Below are 20,214 nucleotides of genomic sequence, written 5' to 3' on the forward strand. Positions count from 1 at the left end.
GTGCATTAATCTGTGTGTATTTCAGTGTGTTAATCTGTGTGTATTTCAGTGCGTTAACCTGTGTGTATTTCAGTGTGTTAATCTGTGTGTATTTCCGTGTGTTAATGTGTGTATTCCTGTGCATTAATCTGTGTGCATTTTAGTGTGTTAATCTGTGTGTATTTCAATGTGTTAATCTGTGTACTTCAGTGCGTTAATCCGTCTGTATTCGTGTTTAATCTGTGTGTATTTCTGTGTGTTTTTCAGTGTTTAATCTGTATGTTTTTTAGTGTTTAATCTGAATGTATTTTAGTGTTTAGTCTGTGTGTATTTTAATATGTACATCTGGATATGAGTGTCTGTACAGCTGCTGCAGTTATTAACGGCTGACTGGTCAATGCCTTTAATTAGTCTATGGCTACTGTTTTTATTACTCACTGGTCACTGTTTTTACCCAATCCCTGGTCAGCGTTTAGCACACTGTCTACAAGTCGATATCTCTCGTCATTAATTCTTCAGTGAAGTATATTTTCTGACACTAAATTTGAATTTCTCTTTCCCTATCTCGTCACACTGAGGAATTATCTGAAAGTTATCCAGAGGGATTTATGTGTGATGTTGAGGTAGTGAGAACCGGTCTCAGAGCCAGAAAATCCCACCCCCATGCAGCTACTCGGCTACTGGTGGCTTCGCCTGGTCGCATCTCTCACACAAGACACACACACACACAGGCAGTGCGGGCGGAAGTTTAGAAGAAAGAAATTCTCTCTCTCACGTACACACACACACAAAGTCCTAGAACAAGTGAAGTGGGTTTGGCGGCCTGAAACAGGGCACTCTGTTGTTGACTGGAAGTGAATGCAGTAAGAAGGGGGAAGTTCCCCCACCCAACTCAGAGTTGCAGTGGATGTATCAGATTACAGAGAGGACAGGTTCCCTGGTCGATCTTTGTGTTTCTCATTCCTCCGGCAACTCCTGGAGAGCATGGATTTAAAAGACGAGCTACTGAAATCCATCTGGTACGCTTTCACCGCCCTGGACTTGGAGCAGAGTGGAAAAGTCTCAAAATCTCAACTCAAGGTAAGCTCAACTCAACGTGCCCGAGGAGGGGCAGAGATCATGTGGGGACACTTGGGGGCTGGGGGTTTATCTCAAAACGTTTTGCACTTTGCTGGTGCAAAGAGACGGTGTCGTTATAAACAGCAGCGTTACTTTCCTTAACTAGTGACATCCAGTTGTAAGGGTCGAGCTTTACTTTTGAGATTTGAACCCTGTCTGTTCAACCAGATGTTCTAGTGGTATACTGAGGGCACGCTGCACCGTCTGAGGAGCCAAACCTTTGCTGTCTCTAGTAGCCATGGTGTGTGGAGATAAGTTCAACTTTTGTGCAATTTTCAAGCCAAAATGCTTTCTGATGCATTTTTATACCAATTTCATGATGGTGTGGAGGGAGACTGGAAAAGGGCTCCACACAACAAATTGGTGCATTAAAAACAACTCAAATCAATAATTAGGCCATTTAAGAGGTGGCGGTTAAACCATTGTCTCTGTTTTAGTTTCGGGGGATAGACACAAGTCTGAACACTGATGTAAGTTATTGGGGTGAACCTGCCTGCTTCCATTCCAGTTTAACTGGTGGCAAGAGATTTCTGTGCTCCAGGTTTTGGAGATGCTGGTGTTGGACTGGGGTGGACAAAGTTGAAAATCACACAACACCAGGTTATAGTCCAACAGGTTTATTTGGAAGCACTGGCTTTCAGAGTGCTGCTTCTTCACCTGATGTTGTGTGCTTTTTGACTTTTTGCTCCAAGCTGTTTAACAATCTCCCCTCTCTCTGAGCTCCCCATCCCAGTGCTCCCTCACTATACCCTGCCACCAGACCTATGTCCTATTTGGACTCTGTTGTGTTGGAGTGCAGTCACCCCAGATCCCTTCAATCCACTAGTAGCAGTCTGATTTAACAGGGGTTATAAGATCCATTTTTGTCCAGAATTGCATATATGATGGACACTAACAGAATAATAAAACAGGAAGTTGCTGGAAAAGCTCAGCAGCATCTGTGGAGTGTTCTCGTTTTGGATTCCGTGCTCCTTCCTCAGAGCTGTTCTGAGGAAGGGTTCTTTGATCCGAAACGCTAATGGAAGAATGACGGCCTTAGTGGGTTATTCTGGGAGAATTAGTTTAAATTCTAACACAGGGACGTGGACAGTATGGTGAGGCGCATGCTGATGAGAGCCAAATGATTGAGGGATAATCATGGAAGCACTGAAACCCTCACTACAAAAAGAGGCCATTCATGCTCTCTTGCCTGTCCTGGCCCTTTGCAAAAGGAGTTATGTTTCGTGCTATTATTTTGTAACTCTTAACACTTCAACTGTAACAGTACTTCTCAAAAGAGCTTCCCCCACCTTTCCACATTGTGTTCCAGCTCCTGGTAACTCTGAGTGCAACTATGTTTTCCCTTTGCAGCTCCAGACTCTGTCACAATGAATTGCCATTATTTCTCTCTCATTTTTCAAAACTCTCCAGTTACTTGAAAACCGTCTTTAGGTCACTTCTTAACTTTCTCAGTTCCAAAGAGAGCAATTCAGATCTGAAGTCCCTCATCCTTGGTACCATCTTGGGAATCCTCAATATTTTTTGTCAGAGCTGTAACTTCTGTCAATAGCAGTATTAGAAAGAGTGGCTGCTGCACTGTCCCTGGAGTTGCTTCAAGTTTCACCTCCACATTGAGGATGCCCTCTGTCTAGGCACTGCCGAGACCTGAAATGGGATGGATTTTGAACAGAATTGAGCATCCACAAGGTGTTGTGGTCCATCAGCAGCAGGTTTGTATATAACCACAATCTGCAATCTGTCCAGCATTGCCTCCCACCATCACCGCCCCTACTTTCCCATTAATAGGACACTTTTGGAGTACTTCGTACAGTTCTGGTCACCTTGCTACAGGAAGGATATTACTAAATTGGAGAGGGTGCAGGAAAGGTTTACAAGGATGTTGCCGGGTCCGGAGGGTTTGAGTTATAAGAATCTTTTTCCTTAGTGTAGGAAACTGAAGGGTGACCTTAAAGAGGTTTTTAAAATCATGAGAGGCATAGATAAGGTGAATAGCAAAGGTCTTTTACCGAGAGAGGGGAGTTCAAAACAAAGGAGCACATTTTTAAGGTGAGAGGATAAAGATTTAAAAGGGAGCTGAGGGACAACGTTTTTATACAGAGGGTGTTGTGTTTGTGGAGTGAGCTGCTACAGGAAGTGGTAGATGCAGGTACATATAACATCTAAAAGAAATTTGGACAGGTACATGACTAGGAAAGATTTAGAGCCAAGATTAGACTGGTGCTGGAATATATGGGCCTAGTTTAGATTGGGAACAAGGTCAGCATGGATGTGTTGGACTGAAGGGTCTGTTTCCATACTGTATTTAATGATGTTCTGGAAAAAGGTCACTGGAATCATGGCATTAACTCTGCTTCCTCTCCACGGATACTGCCAGACTGCTGTATTTGCCCAGCAATCTTTGTTTGTTTCTGCTTTCTAGCATCTGCAGTTCTTTGAGCTTGTTGTTATTGAGTATAGCAATGAATTAGAGAGTAGCCTGTATTGGATTTCATTAAAGTCATTGTTATGAATGTAAGAGCAGTGTCATAATTACATGAGAATGTGCGTAGAATGTCCATGAATCAGAAATTTAAATTGCTCACTTAGATCCCTTATTGATTTTCAAGTGTTTCAAATAGCTGCTAATCACTTTATCACTTAAATAGTTTGCCAAAAAATGTTTAAGTTATTAGCTAAAAGTATAAATACAAATATTAAAAGTAAATATGGATAAAGTGCTGATGAAGAAAATGAGACCAATCTTTTTTCATATGGCAAGGCTGCTGCTGACTTGAGGATTCTCCTTCTGAAATAAAATGATTTGAAACCTTGAGGTCAGAGTTCAGAAGCCTTGATGGTTTTTCTCACATAGTTGGAGGCTAGTTCCAAGATGGACTCCGTAGGTGTAGTATGCTTTGAGAGAGAAAGCAGATTGCTAGTTCTTCACTACTTCTGCCTCCACAGCATTTGCAGATTGCCTGTATTCTTTCGGTGGAACAGCAGTTGCTAAAAGCCCTGCTGCTTTTCCCCCCTTTTTAACTGAGAGCTGTCTATTTGCCAGTGTAACTCAAAGTCCTGGGCTGTTCTGCCAAAATGTCGTCTCCACAGCTTGTCTTGTTATAACAAAATGGTTACTATATTAATGTCGATGAATCATTTTTGCACAAAGCAAAGTCAATTATAGTAGAATTCCCTGTGGTGCCTTTCTAGTCTCCTCTGTTCTTCAATAGCTCTGCACTCTTGCACCTTTAGACAGACAAATTTTGTTGCCTGAGGGTTGACTTTTTCTAAATGTTTCCGTTTGTGAGTGATGTCAAGATGACACATCAGTCCCTCTGCTGTTTTGGCTGAAGTGAGTCAACAAGAGCAGTCATGTGAATACGGGGAGCCATTTTGTGCGATTTTATGTCCAGTTTTTAAAGTAATGATTTACTGCCTTTATAAAGTATGTAATACTGTGCTCATGCAACTGTGACAGTGGTGAATAATGAACTGCAGAGAGTGGGAATTAATGAACTGGGGAGCAATCGTTTGGAGAGATTCCAGGATTGGATAAAAAGTGGGAAGCTAGGAAGTACAGAGGGTGGATCTCGACATGAGCTGGAGGAGACAGTGAGAATGCCTGTTTGGTGGAAGGTGGAGTTGGTGATGTGCTGTTTTGGTGGAACCTTTCTGAAATGTTCCTGTGTGTATTCCAGGTGCTGTCCTACAACCTGTACACGGTGTTGAACATTCCCCACGACCCCAAGATCCTGGAGGACCACTTCCGCGATGACAATGATGGGCCTGTTTCCAGTCATGGGTACATGCCTTATTTGAACAAGTATATACTGGACAAAGTGAGTCAGTGCCTTGGCTGCTGCTTTGACTGAACCACAGTTCTCAGCATGACGTTACCATCCTGTCTCTGTGTAATCCTGGCTTGGGAGGAGGACTTTCACTCTCACACTCTCTCACACTCTCTCACACTCTCTCACACTCTCTCACACTCTCTCACACTCTCTCACACTCTCTCACACTCACAGTGCCTTATATCCCCACCCTCCCTTCCCTCTGTAACTAACCCCTGCCTCTGTCACTCAAATTTGGGAATATGCTAAGGACTGGGGATACATATAAACAAAAACAAGAGCCCACAGTTTATAGAATGCAAATGTCCCTCGCAGGAGCACTTTCGAAGTAACAGATTTGGACAGTAACCCAAATCTTGATTGAAGAGGTACGTTTTTAAGGAGAGAGATAGATAGACAGATGGACAGATTTAAAAAGGGAATTCCAGATTGGTGCAGGGATGGCTGCCAACGTTGGAGCTGAAATCTGGGATGAACTATAATTTACAATTAGCTTTATGGGGCAGGCAGGTTAGACGAATTTATTTTGGAATTATGTTTGGCATGGACTGGTTGGACCAAAGGATCTGTTTCCATGCTGTATAACTATATACTCACCTGAGGACAGTGACAAGTTTACAAGTCGCCACTTACAACACCATCTTAGGTACCTGGGTGCAGATTCTCAAGTACAAATTCTTAGGGGAAAAAAGTTAGAATAGTAAAGAATTTATAGTTTAGTAATAAATTAGAAAAATAAGAATTAAGAGTTCAGAATGACACATTCCAACAAGAGGTCAGAAGTAGAGGGTTGGCAATATCTTGGAGGGAAGTAGGGTTAGAGGAGAGTGTGGCAGAGGCCCTGAAGGGATTGGTTGAAAAAAGGAGGATGATTTTAAAATCGAGTGATCCTATCCCGGGTGCTGGGAAACTCCAATCCCAGCGTGAAGCCTGCCTTGATAGATTATAACTTTAGTTTTTGGCGTTGGTTGCCATGGTGATTATTCACTGAAACATATTCGATGCAAATAGATTTTAACAATAGAGCAAAGGTTTGTTCCCCAAAAAAAAAAGGATTTTAAAAAAAAAGTATAAGTCCAAGTTGCAGAAACCTTAACACAAACAACAAAACAGAAGAAATAGATGCAGGAGTAGGCCATTTAGCCCTTTAAATCTGTCCAGGCCCTGAATTCCTCTTTCGCGCCAGCTCCTCATAGGCCCCCACCTTGATAGTTCAAAAATCTGTCCACTACTTTAAACATTTTCAGTTATCTCGGCTCCATAACTCCCTGTGATAGAGAGTTCCAGATATTCACGACTCTCTCAGAGAAGTCATTCCTTCACATTCGCAGTTTTAAGTGAGTGACCTCGTATTCTGTAACTATGTCCCTTAGTTTGAGATTCCCCCAAAAGTGGTAATATCTTCTCAGTATCCACTCTGTCCTTAATCTTGTCTGCTTCCATAAGATCACTCCTAGTCCTTCTGAACTCCAATGAATAAAAGCCTAACTCTTTACCTGTTCTTGGTAAGTCACCTGTTCATCCCAGGAATCAGATTAGTGAATCTGTTTTAACTGCCTCCAATTCCAGTCTCTCCTTTCTTAACCCCTTACCCGGCAAAGACGAGTTAACTTGTCTTCACCCAATTTGTCTTTTTCAGAGTGCGACGGGTAAACTCGTCCAAAACATATAAATTCAAAAACAGCCACAGACGAGTTTATACGTCAATTCTCAGCATTTCTGGGCCCTTCTCAGCTAGAAACGAGAATACTCGGTGATTCATACGTCTGGTAGCTGTGTCTCTTCCGCCTCAGGCATTGCAAGAAGTGTCAACGCACCGTTTTCGGGCACACACTGTCATTAATCTTTTTCTGTTTTTTTACAAATTACACCCAGATGTCGAGCTCAGAAAATGACAATGAGTATGAACCTTCTATTAGAAGCTTGGATACATCAGATGAGACTGCAAGCATTAAAAATACTATAAAAAAAAAGCAATACAAAAATTCATCTGAAAATGAAATGTATTCTCCAAAAAAAGCAGCCGGGGAAGGGGTTAAATACGGAGATCAAAACTGTACTCAGGACTCAGTGTGGAGACAGTGAGGTCTGCAGATGCTGGAGATCAGAGTTGACAGTGAGTTGCTGGAAAAGCACAGCAGGTCAAGCCGCATCTGAAGAGCAGGAAAATCAACGTTTCGGGTCGGAGCCCTTCATCAGGAATAATTCCTGATGGAGGGCTGTGGCCCAAAACTTCAATTTTCCTGCTTCTCGGATGCTGCCTGACCTGCTGTACTTTTCCAGTAACACACTCTCAACTCAGGACTTAGTGTCCCTCACTGATACCTTGTACAGTTGTAATAAGACTTCTCTATTTTTAAACTCCGACCCCCTCACATTGAATCCAAAATTCAAATTACCTTCTTATTTACTTGCAGTACCGATGTGCTAACTTTTTATCTCGGTCTCTTGCTCGCCCTAGCGCTCTCTCGCCCTCACCCTCTCTCTCTCGCCCTCACCCTCTCTCTCTCGCCCTCACCCTCTCTCTCTCGCCCTCACCCTCTCTCTCTCGCCCTCACCCTCTCTCTCTCGCCCGCTCTCTCTCTCTTGCTGGTGCGCTTGTGCACTCCTTTTCACGCTCTCGCTCTCTTTCTGTCTTTTAAATAATAGTCTTGCCTATTGATTCTTCCTGCCAAAGTGCAAGACCTTGTATTTTCCAACACTAAACGGCATTGCCAAGTATTTTTTTCCCATTCACACAACCTGTTTGTAACCACTTACATCCTTATCACAACATGCCATCTCATCTATTTTTGCATCATCAGCAAACTTGGATACATTACACTCTGCCCTCTCCTCTTAGTCATAGAGTTGTAGAGAATGGAAACAGCTCCTTCAGGCCAATTACTGCATGCCAACCGTAAACCCAAACTAAACTAGTCCCATTAGCCTGCACTTGGCCCATACCCCTCCAAACATTTCCTATTCATGTTCTTATCTAAATGTCTTTTAAACATTGTAACTGTATCTGCATCCACCACTTCCTCTGGCAGTTTGTTCCACACATGAACTACTCTCTGTGTAAGAAACAAAGTTCCCACTTGGGTCTTTTTAAATCTTTCTCCTCTCACCTTAAAAATGTGTTCCCTAATCTTGAAACTCCCCCATCCTAGGGAAAGGACACCTGCCATTAATATAGATAGTAAATGATTGCGATCCTAAGACTGAATGCTTTCTGGAAACCCGAATGCACGTGTATTGGTTCCACTTTATTAACCCGGCTTGTTCTATCCTCGAAGACTTCCAGCAAATTAATCAAACATAATTTCCTTCTCGCAAAGCCATGTTAGTGCTGTCTGATTGTGTTACACTTTTGGAAAAGTGTTTCCATTTCTTCCTTAACAATAGACTCCAGCATTTGCTAAACAATAGATGTTAGATCACACTGGCCTGCTTCCTGTCTCCCTCCTTACTTAAACAGGGCCACTGCATTGGCATTTTCTAATCTTCCGAAACCCTTTCAAAGCCCATTGAGTTCTCTGTAGCTACTTCCTTCGAAACACTTGCAAGTCTTGGTGACTGGTGTGTTTTTGCAAAATGTTACTTTATATTATTTGGCATTTCCCTGTTTCCATGTTATCATTCTACAATCTTGCTAACCGTGTGCTAGTGAGACGGGGAGATAGAGTAGTGGGGAAAGGTAGGCAATTCAGCACTAATGGATGAAGGGAGGAGTGGTGGGAAAGGGTCAAAGGATTCAGAAAGAGATGGCGGAAAAAGAGAAAACCAATTCCACAATTGTATCCTCTAAGGAATCCATGCTTACTTTAGCTACTCTCTTTCTTTTTTTATAATTTACCCCCTAGAAGCTCTTTCAACCTATTTCTCAACTTTTGCAAGTACTTCATTCCAGGGAAATATCATTCTTATCTTAACACTTGGAAATTTTTACTTAACTGACATCTCCCATTTTACTTTCCTTGGACTGCGAAGACAATTCTGTGATTCCTTTGAGTTTGGAGGCAGTAACTTTTCACAATCTGATGGCCTAAACTACTTCAATTCTACAGTGGCTCAGTGGTTAGCACTGCTGCCTCACAGTGCTAGAGACCCGGGTTCGATTCCCGCCTCAGGCGACTGACTGTGTGGAGTTTGCACGTTCTCCCCGTGTCTGCGTGGGTTTCCTCCGGGTGCTCCGGTTTCCTCCCACAGTCCAAAGATGTGCAGGTCAGGTGAATTGGCCATGCTAAATTGCCCGTAGTGTTAGGTGTGTTAATCAGAAGGAAATGGGTCTGGGTCGGTAAGGACTTGTTGGGCTGAATGGTTTCTTTCCACGCTGTGGATAATCTAACCTAATCTAATCATCTAATTGTCTGAACTGTCCTGGTTTAAAAGCTCCACAAATCAAACCATTTTGGCTCAGTCAATTGGTTCCTTTGAACCGAAAGGTTGACTGTTCTACCTTCTGAAACGATCTTCTGCTTATTTTTGGACTGAACTTTGCAGCTAATACTAATGACTTTCTGGTCTGTTGTAAACTCAACAGTATGTACATTCTATCCATTAATGCTACATGTATGGAATGAGCTGCTAGAGGGAGTGGTGGAGCCTGGTGCAATTGCAACATTTAAGAGGCGTTTGGAGGGATATGGGCCAGGTGGGACTAGATTGGGTTGGGATATCTGGTTGGACCGATAGGGTCTGTTTCCATGCTCTATGACTGTATGTTCTACAAGGCACTTGACTGCTTTCTTAGAACTGATGTACTTGGGTCACTGCTCCAAGTGACTTTCTGGCCCATTTAAAAATGATTACCTTCACAGAGCCGACTTGCATCCATCGAACTCTGTCTTAAAATTCAAATCTTAAATGATAATACGTTACATGCCCCCTACACAAGAATGGGTGCTGCTTAACTGGCAGCCAAAGTAACTCCGTGAGCACGAGAATGATGGGTGAGTAGGAGTCCGAGCAAGTAAGGGACATGGCCAGCAGAGGTTTGAATAATATGAAGTTTGCAGAGGTTCAAATGTGGAAGAACAGCTGGGGTTGCAGTAGAGAGTAGAGATAATAAAGTCACGAATGAGGATTTCAGCAGGAGACTAGGTGAGACAGGAGTGGGGTTGGTCGGTGCTCCTGATTTAAGAATAGGTCATCTACCAGCTTATTGCCCTTGTGTGGTTGGTTGGTCATTTTGGCATGATACTTGCTTGGGCAAACAGAAACATTCAGCCCCTCAGTTTCCAGCATTACAGTTTGGAAGTGGTCAGCTACAGGAACAGAGTTTGGCTTGGGAATAAAAGTTGACGGCTTCAGTCTTCTCAAAAACTTAAGTGGAGAAATTTTCAGCCATCCTGCGCTGGATGTTAGATAAGCAGTATGATAATTCAGAGACAATGGTGGTGTTAAGAGAGAGGGTGGTGAGGTATAGCTGGATATCATGTGACTCTAATACTGTTGGGGAGCAGGGAGGGAAGGAAGTTGGCTCATTTAATTTTTCTTGCCCTCTGTCTGTAAGCAGAGATGTGTTCTTGATGACCCTTTCCATCACTTAACAGTGTCTAGACTCTGTCCATATATTTGCTGATTGGAACTTGCCAAAGTTGTAATCGACTTGCAGGCATGATTTAGTTGGAAGTTTCAGTTGAACAATTAAACCAGAAAGTATAACTTTTACACCAATTTTTTTCTCCTTTATTGGCAAGATGCTGTGCTTTCTGTTAATGTTAGTGAGAATAGGGTGGATTCTACAGAATAGAATATTGTTCATTGTCACATGTACATGTCACATGTACAGTAATACAGTGAAAGTTTTTACAATGGCTGCCTTATACTGAGGTGCAAGTACCTTGGTACAGATCTTAGAGTGAAAAAAGACTATAGATTAGCATGAAATGGTGACCAAGTCCAGAATGATAATAAACGACCATGAATACTTGTTCCAGTCTGTGCCTGCAGACCCCAGAGCCTGAGGCCATGCTGGCCTCTATAAGGACCCACACTACTGCCGCTATGGGACTCTGCCCATGCTCGCTGCACCTCGAAGAGGGACCCTGGCCTGCATACTCCGCTACTCAACTCCACTCTCCAGGTAGGGCGAGGAGTGGGCAAGAAAAGAAATGCTACAAAGAGGAGAAAAAAGAAGGGTAAGGGACTGGTGAGCAGAGGAGCTCCTACTCTGCTGCCATCTAATCCATTAGGCCACCACAGGTAACAGCAAGGATATAGGCCTAGAGCCCTGGGTAAGGCAGGGGAACCAGTGCCCCCGAGCTGGCGAGGCATTGGAGGTGGGTGGTGCTGCCAGTGATGCCAAAAATTGCAGGCTGCCTGAGAAGATCAAAATGCCTGATTATTTGGAACCACTTAGTTAAATCTTCATCTTCCCTGCTCTAAAGACATTAGTCCCAGACAGTGGACAGTGAAGAAGGCTATCTAAGATTACATAGAGATCTTGATCAGTTGGGTTAATGGGCTGAGGAGTGGCAGATGGAGTTTAATTTGGATAAACGCCAGGTATTCCATGTTGGTTAAAAAAACAAGGGCAGGACTTCTACAATTGAAAGCAGGGTCATGGGTAGTGTTGTAGAACAGAGAGACCTAGAGGTTCACGTATGTAATTCTTTGAAGCTTCATCACATGTAGATAGGGTGGTTAAGAAGGAGTTTAACATGCTTGCCTTCATTGCTCAGACCTTTGCGTACAGAAACATTATGATGAGGTTGTACAGGATGTTGGTGAGATCTCTTCTGGAGTTCTGAGCCCAGTTCTGGTCGCCCTGTTATAGGAAGGATATTATTAAGCTGGAGAGGGTTCAGAAAGGATTGACCAGGATATTGCAGGGAATGGAGGGTTTGAGTTCGAGGGGTGACCTTCTAAACGTTTATAAAATTGTGAGGGGTCTAGATAAGGTGAATGGAAGGTGTCTTTTTCCGAGGGTGGGGAATTTCAAAACTAAAGGATATATTTTTAAGGTGAGTGGAGAAATATTTAAAAAGACATATGGGGCAACTTTTCTATAGAGGGTGGTTCATATGTGGAGTGAATTGCCAGTGGAAGTGGTGGATGTGGGTACAATTACAACATTTAAAGGGTATTTAGATATGTACATGAATAAGAAATGTTTGGAGGAGTATGGGCCAAGTGCAGGCTGGTGGGACTAGTTTAGTTTGGGATTATGGTCAGTCTGGACTGGTTGGACCAAAGGGTCTGTTTCCATGCTGTAAGACTCTGTGACTGATTTCCATTATCCCGGGCACCTTCCCCGTCAGTCTAGTGAAAGTCTGCATACTCCCCAACACCAAGCTTCACTGTGGCTCTGAGGTCAACAGTTCATCATGTCTTTTCACTTCTGCCCCCTGCCCCCACCCTGGTGCAGGCATTTTTTTTGAGAAATGTTTCCGACCTGATATCTTGCTGTTTTACTGGGGGAGGTTGTTTCTGGGCTTAGCTGCATTGTATGTTGACACAGCCTGCTTCGCGAGGCTAACATGTTACTTTTTAATTTTGCTCAATGATTTTCAAGGTTATTTGTGAGCAGTTAGTGCTCAGCTTGGCTGGGATAGCTTCACACTTCCCCATCTCCCTCCCTCCCTTGCTCGCTCGCTCGCTGGGCTGTCTGTAACTTCAGCCTCTCCCTCGCCTATGTGTGCACTTATCACAACACTATGGTAATGTGAAAGATCTGCTGTGGACGAGTCTGCACAAGTCTGATAATAGTCAGGTTTCACGCGTTCCTATGGATACATTTATCTGAAACGTGGCCTTCAAGAATGGTTACAGCACAGAAAGAGGCTATTCAGCCCATTGGATCTGTACGCGTTCTCCAAAAGAGCTACTCTTCTAGTGCCTTCATCCCCAAATCCCAGTATTTTCAACCCTGCCTCCACCATGCTCCCAGGCAGCACCTAATCCCAGATCCTTGCCCACTCGGAATCGCCTCATCTCATGATGCCTTCTGAAATGTATACCCTTTCATTGTCAATTGTATCACTCTTGGGAGCAGTTTCTCCCTACTCTGTACTCTGCCCTGACCCCTCATAATGAAAATGAGGCCACAGAATGGGAAGATCCCAGTGTGGATGAAAACAAATGAGCTGAAGGACATAGAGTGTAAGTTGTTGTTTCTCAGATTGGAAGTTGGAAACAGTTGAAGTCGCCCCATGAAGTTCAGGGCCACTGCTGGTTTGAATATAACTGAATCACTTGGGTAGTGGGTCGCATTCGGAATAATATTTCCAAAGTTGCTGATGATTAAAGTTGAAGACAACGCAGATCGGAGACTCTAAGACCTAGCACTTTATCTAGCACTTTCCACAGCCACTGGCACAGTGCTTTGAAGCGAATGTGGCAGCAAATCTGCCCTCGGCCAACTCCCACAAAGAATAATGCAGCAACGAGTAGGTACTCCGTTCCTGGGAGATTGGTTGAGGGAGCAGGGCTGAGCTAGTTCAGTGGAGTTTAGAAACAGGAGGAATCTAGAGCTTGTGAGGGGGGAGTGTCTTTGAGGGCTATCGATGAATGAAGAATAGGCAGTGGTCTGTATGAACTGAGGAATGTACGATTAGCAGAAACAGTCAGCCTTCCTAGCCTGCTGTGCTATTCCATAGGGATCACGGCTAATTAGATTATAACCGCAAGTCCACTTCTCCCTCCCCCCCCCCCCCCCCCCTCCCCGACCCCCATCATCCCAATGACCTTTCACTTCCTTGTTTAACAAAAATCTGCCCCCTAAGAATATTCAAGGGCTCTGCTTCCACCAGCTTTTGTGGAAGAGAGCTTCAAATACTCTGAGAAAGAAATTCCCCTCTCTGTCTTAAACAGTGACCCCTGGTGCTAGATTCTCTTGGAACATTCTCCCCACATCTATGCTGTCAAGACCCGCATGGCTCTTGTCCATTTCTGTGCTGCTTTTCATGTGTAAAGATCAGTTCCTCCTTTTATCGTGTCTCAATCTAAATGTGTGTCCTGCCCCACCTCCTGCCTCCTCGCTATCAATATCCTGTTCCTCCCCCCCCCCCCCCCTTACCGATACCTCCTGTTGCTTCTAACTGTCTCACCCTGCACTGTTTTTTTATATATATATGTGTATATGTATGTACATGTATGTATAGGTGTGTGTGTGTGTATATTTTTTTTTCTAAATTTAACCTATTTTTCTAATGCACCTGTTCAGGGATGCTGTTATTCACCTCTGGGATTCGAACCAGGGTTCAGGGGCAGGGACACTACCACTGAACCACAAGAAATCCCCCACCCCCTCCCGAGTCTCTCTTTATTTTAATTTAACCTATTCAACCTCCGAGATATTATTACACACGGATGGGGCTAGAATCTGGGCTGCTTGATCCAGAGGTAGGGAACACGCCAGTACAACACAACACCACTCTGTTACCTCCCACCATCTGTTTATGTGCTGCAACCAAACCTCCCTCCCAGCACTGCCTGGATTGTGTTACTTTCCTCCTGCATCCTGCCTCCTCCCTGGCTGTGAGGGGAGCTGGGGAGTGGGTGATGGAAGGATAAGAGTAACCCATGCTTTGTGATGCAGAGCAGGGAGCAGTGAATGTCCGGGCTGGGAGCGAGTAAACTAGAGCAGCTCTGGTTGCAACGTATGGAGAAACTGAGGACTGCAATGTACGGGCCTCTGGCCAGTGCCCATTGAGAAGGGGGAAGGGGAGCAGGGTAACACGGTGTGGTCTGTAGATGGGGACAGGGATGGAAGAGGGACAGAGTCCTGCCAGAAGGTGGGCCAGAGAGAGGAGCAGTGTCTGTGCCCAGTACTGGGTATCATCATTGTAGACTGGCAGCCAATGGGCAGGAGAATCCGCTAATGGCACAATCAAGGGGAAGGATCAGCCAAGTACGACTGAGACCAGAAGCAGAGCCAGCCAATTAGATATGTCGCTCAATTTGAATTACGGCTGGTCACTCTCTACTTGGTAGAAAGAGGAACAATAAACAAGAAAGCTGCCTTGGAGTCTAATAGACCTTCCTGGTCTTGTTTGTGTGACCTTTGAACTTTCCTGACCTTCTGATGTCTCTCCTCAAGGTGCAGGAAGGCCATTTTGTCAAGGAGAACTTCCACGAGCTTTGCTGGACTTTGACGGCCAAGAAGAACTATACACCCTCTGGAAGCCAGGGCCTAATCTCAGAGACAAGTGCCTTCAAACTCTGGTGCCTCTTTAACTTCTTGTCAGAAGACAAGTACCCGCTGGTGATGGTCTGTGAGGAGGTGAGAGTCTACCCCTTGGGGCCTGGGTGAGGGCTCTGTTACAGGTTAGTGAAGGGCTTGAGGGTTTGGGAGTGGTTTTGATCTTCATTGAAGGGTGGATATGAGCACAGCACAAGTCAAGTCCTGAGGCAACAACAACCTGCATTTGTGGGGCGCCCCGTTAGCATTGAAAAACATCACTTTCTGGGAATGCAATTGGATTAAAAAAAGCTAGGTCAGGCTGGAGAGGAGATATTACAGCAGGTAACTTGACACTTGTTCAAAGGGGACGGTTTGCAGGAGCATCTTTTGGAGGGTTAGGGAGGGAATTTCAGAGCTTGGCCTAAGGATGCAATTAATACTGGGAATGTTGTGGAATTGCAGGATCTCGTGGACTGTGGAGGCTCCGAGAGCTGGAGACGGTCACATGGATAGGGAAAGGGCCAGGGCATGTTGTGGTTGGAGGGGAGGTGGGGAAGAATTTGAACCCATTTTGATGTAAAGAGAGAGAGAAAATTAAGGTTTATATAGGTTAAAGATTAAGACTGCTGTTAATGCCACACATTAAGTGAAGCGAGTGCATAATTGGGTATTAAGCAGTGGGGAGGCGTTCTGAGTGATTGACAGATCTGATGTGATCCTGCTGGACAGATCTGGGCACCAAGTATTGTTGGTTATTCTAGAAACAATCAGACTTTAAGCTGAGGCCCCAAAAATCTGTTAGAAGCAAGTCTTTGCTGTCCTACACAGACACACACAATCTCAAATGGATTGCATTTAAAACTAGTCCCTGTGTTGCATATGAATTAATAGCAGCTAGAGGTCATTCAACCCCTCAGGTATGCTCTGTCATTTGTTAAGAGCATGGCTGGCCTGATCGTGGTCATTTCCATAAGTTTTGACTCCTTTAGTCAAAATCTATCCAGCCCCCCCCCCCTCCTTTGCAATATTCATTGAACTTCCCAGCTCTGCTGGTTTCTGGGGAAGGCCGCTCCGAAGACACATGACCCTCTGAGAGAAAAGATTTCTCCTCCTCTGCCTTAGCAATGCGAGCCAGTTGTTTACATTCTCTGGTGCTGACATTAGACTTGAAACAAAGTCAAGGTGAGCAGGAAAACCCCAGGAACAGGCAACTGTTGCTGAAAATGCGGCCTTCATTTTAGCTTTAACAAAGTCACTTAATTTTAACATCATTATTCATTCTTGCTGTCACCCTGGGTAGTGAACTTTCCCCATCTGACTCACCACACACACAACCGCCCTCTCCCACTCCCCCATCCCGGAGCCATTGTTTTGTCATCATTCCTTGGTCTTGATGGCCTTTTTTTCTGGAATTGTCAGTGCTGCAATAATTCGATTAAAATTTAGACTAATTGTAATAACTGCGATCTGGTGACACCACAAATCACACTGCTGCTTGTTGTCTTTGATTGAAATTGTCATAAATCTTTTTATCAAACAGTTTATTTTGATAGGAGTGACAGGAAAAAGGACTGTTACTTGAATGGTTAAAAAGTTGCAGCATACTGCTGTGCAGATCTCACTTTCTCCTGCTGTGCAGAGGAACCTGGGTGTCCTTGTGCATGAATAACAGAAGGTTGGTCTGCAGGAACAGCAGGTAATTAGGAAGGCAAATGGAATTTTGTCCTGCATTGCCAAAGCGGCTGAGTTTAAAATGAAGGAGGTTATGCTGCAGCTGTATAGGGTGCTGGTGGGGCCACACCTGGAGTACTGTGTGCAGTTTTAGTTTCCTTACTTGAGAAAGGATGTACTGGCACTGGAGGGGGTGCAGAGGAGGTACACAAGGTTGATTCCAGAGTTGAGGGGGTTTGGCTTATGAGGAGAGACTGAGTAAACTGGGAATATATTCATTGGGATCTAGAAGAATGAGGTGGGATCTTATAGAAACATATACAATTATGAAAGGGATAGATATAGAGAGGATGTGAAACTAGGACAAGAGGGCATAGCCTCAAAATTAAGGGGAGCAGATTCGGGATGAATTGAGAAGGAACCTCTTCACCCAGAGGGTTGTGAATCTACGGAATTCCCTGCCCAGTGAAGTAGTTGACGCTAGTTCAGTAAATGTTTTTAAAGCTAAGATTTTTTTTATGAATAATGAAAGAATTAGTGGTTACATTGGGAGGGTGGATAAGTGGAGCTGAGGCCACAAAAAGCTCAGCCATGATGTTATTCAATGGTGGAGCAAGCTCGAAGGGCCAGATGGCCTACTCCTGCTCCTTGTTCTTGTGCTCTCATTCCAAACACTGTAATTGTATGTGTCTCTTCTCTGTGTTGGTCTGTGTCTCTGTCTGTCGCGCTCTCTGTGTGACCCTGTGTCTTCCCTGTTCTACCAGCCCCCTTCTCTGTTCTTCCCCCTCTGAGTAGACATGGGGAGTGGTGGAGGGGCCCCAGGCAGAATGGGGAGTTGGTGAGAGGTGCCCAGGGGAACAAGGTGCCCCAGGAGGAGGAGGGAAAGAGCCCAGGAGGTGTGGGCTATGATGGAGGGGCCCCAGGCACAATGCAGGGTAGGGGCCTGGGACAAGTCGGGGCAGATGCCCATGAGCGGGGGGGGGGGGGGGGAGATCCAGGAAGTGGGGTCAAAGGGTAAGAGAGGGAAGGACTTGTGGAGGTTAAAGGGCAAACCTGCAATGGGATGGGCAGGTCGTCACTAAAATACATTCACATTGAGGCTGCAGATGTTCTTTAACATCAAATAAATCATTCTATTCTACAAAAAGAAAAATAGAAGAAGTTGAGAAAGATGTTAAGATAAATGGCAAAACTTCCAACACAATCCATTCCAGAGACTCAATTCTGGAGCACTTAGCTCAGCTTTTACATTTTTACTTAGCTGATATCGTCTGGTTTCTGTTTCCTGAACTGTGGAGACATTTTTTGTGAATCCAATGGCATGGACCTCTTGGAACTTTGATTGCCTAAATGCTGTCCCACAGGCAGCTTGAAGATCTCTATCCAAACTCTCGGGCTTTGAAGCTTTGCAAGCTAGAAACCACATCAGCTAAAGTAACTGGTCCCCCTGCACTCTTCTTCCTCCTAACCTAAATTGTTAAGATGTGACTAATTTGTACCAAAGTCAGTTGTGTTTACTGTGCCTGTCATAAAGTCACCAGTATAATCATTTTGTCCATTAACATCCTAGAGGTTCTCCTAAGCAGTTGATTGCCGTCACATGCTTGTCTTAGTAATTGTGTATTTAGGTCACTATTCTGGGCGATTTGTCCGCCTAGTTTTATGTGGAGTAAGCTGAGAATCCATGTCAGGGCAGCCAATTGTAGGACTCACCCAGTGGAACCAGGCATCACGGTGGCTCAGTGGTTAGCACTGCTCCCTCACAGCACCAGGGACCAAGGTTCGATTCCAGCCTCGGGCGCCTGTCCGTGTGGAGCTTTCATGTTCTTCCAGTGTCTGCGCGGGTTTCCACCCACAGTCCAAAGATATGCAGGCTCGGTGGATTGACTGTGGTAAGTTGTCCATAGCGTCCAGGGATGTGCTGGCTGGGTGGGTTGTCATGGGAAATGCAGAGTTATAGTTAGGGGCTGGGTCTCTGTAGGATTCTGAAATCTGGCATTTTTACCCTGTTTGCTGAGATTGGCCACATCTCTGGGGAAGCCCTACTTCAGCTTAAGGAGGCAGATAGGCCCTTGGTTTTAACCTCCAGTCTGCTTGGTGTCAGCTCCTTTTGTTGATTGCCAATGTAAAGTGCTGCTTAAGACCTGAGTTGGAGCTTACTATCGGCTGCTGTCTCCATGCCAACCTCCCAAGTCAGCTGAGCTGATAACTCCATAGTTGTGATGTTGTCTGTGGCCCTTCCTTACCTTGCTACAGGCAAGCAACCTGTAAAATCCACTTCTCATTGACACCCAGTCTATATGATCTTGTCATACCATCAGAGTATATGCACGGTCATTCAGTGTTTTTTTAAGTTGTTCATGCGATGACTAGGCTAGGTTAGCATTTATTGCCCTTCCCTAAAGGAGAATAGTGAACCAGATGGGCTTTCTCAACAACGTTTATTTTAATCCCAGGTTTTCATTGTGTGCAAATGTATCTGCTGTGGCGGAATTTGAAACCGGATCCCTGGAATGTTACCTGACTCTCTGGTATAACAGACACGCAATAGTACAACTGGACCCTTGACTAGGACAGACCTGGTAGGAAGGACACAGTCCCTCATTGGATAGAGCTCTCACCTCCAAGTTAGTTTCAGTTCAACACTGGTCTCTTCAAACCATCTGACTTTTTCAGTCAGTGTTTTTTAAAGTCGGTTTTTGCTGGCACATGGTTATTGGTGGTTTTTGAGATCCTCACCTCTGTGCTGCTAGTTTTTCAGAACAGCCGTATCATTGCTCACCATCAGAAAATATAAATAGATCTGAGGCCTCGGATTATCAGCTCCTGCTCATCTTCAGTTCTCTCTCTCTCTTTCGCTATGTTAACTCTGGCATGTTGAGCCAACTGTTTGAGCAAAGTTCACTGTCTTTCCTCTCCTTAGCCAATGGGCTGTGGTCAGTGGTTAACCACTCACTTAGCAGCTTGGCCCAGTTTCTCTCAAGCCTTGGCACTGTACGAGATATTTTATTTTTGTGCCCACACTTCCTGTCAAGATAATCAGCAGGAACCATTATATCTCAGTGAGAAGGAGATGGAGAGATGACCTTTTAGGGGAATTGAGGAAGGGCTGCTCGTTCTGAAATTGTGAATTCTATCTGTGACTTACAAGGGAATTTGGTATGCTGCTCATAGATTGGAAAATAAGGACTGACCGACTGATTTGACATACCAGCTCTTAGCATTCAGAACAGACAGAGCAATTGTTACAACTTCATACAGCCACCTACCTTAGTTCATCAGAACAGAAATGCGGAGACATTTCTTCAGCCAGAGAGTGGTGGGCCTGTAGAATTCATTGCCACAGAGTGCAGTGGAGGCTGGGACGCTAAATGTCTTCAAGGCAGAAATTGATAAATTCTTGATGTCACAAGGAATTAAGGGCTACGGGGAGAATGTGGGTAAGTGGAGTTGAAATGCCCATCAGCCATGATTGAATGGCGGAGTGGACTCGATGGGCCGAAT

General features: G+C 44.5%; 1 protein-coding gene across 2 annotated transcripts in view; it reads left to right on the top strand.

Moving 5' to 3' along the window:
- The first annotated feature begins 710 nt into the window (after positions 1-710).
- The window catches only part of LOC122559462 (differentially expressed in FDCP 6 homolog), a 98,783-nt gene continuing 79,279 nt past the window's right edge, over positions 711-20,214 (top strand). The window contains exons 1-3 of one of the 2 annotated variants that reach the window (XM_043708920.2): positions 711-1,059; positions 4,776-4,916; positions 14,956-15,138. In XM_043708920.2, the coding sequence (XP_043564855.2) occupies positions 964-1,059; positions 4,776-4,916; positions 14,956-15,138 (420 nt within the window). In that variant the 5' untranslated portion in view covers positions 711-963. The remainder of the gene's footprint in view (positions 1,060-4,775; positions 4,917-14,955; positions 15,139-20,214) is intronic. The other variant, XM_043708919.2, reaches the window with a different exon arrangement.

Source organism: Chiloscyllium plagiosum, unplaced genomic scaffold (genome assembly GCF_037043375.1).
Source record: "Chiloscyllium plagiosum isolate Xiang-an unplaced genomic scaffold, Cpla_swu_hap1 HiC_scaffold_19, whole genome shotgun sequence".
Taxonomy (NCBI): domain Eukaryota; kingdom Metazoa; phylum Chordata; class Chondrichthyes; order Orectolobiformes; family Hemiscylliidae; genus Chiloscyllium; species Chiloscyllium plagiosum.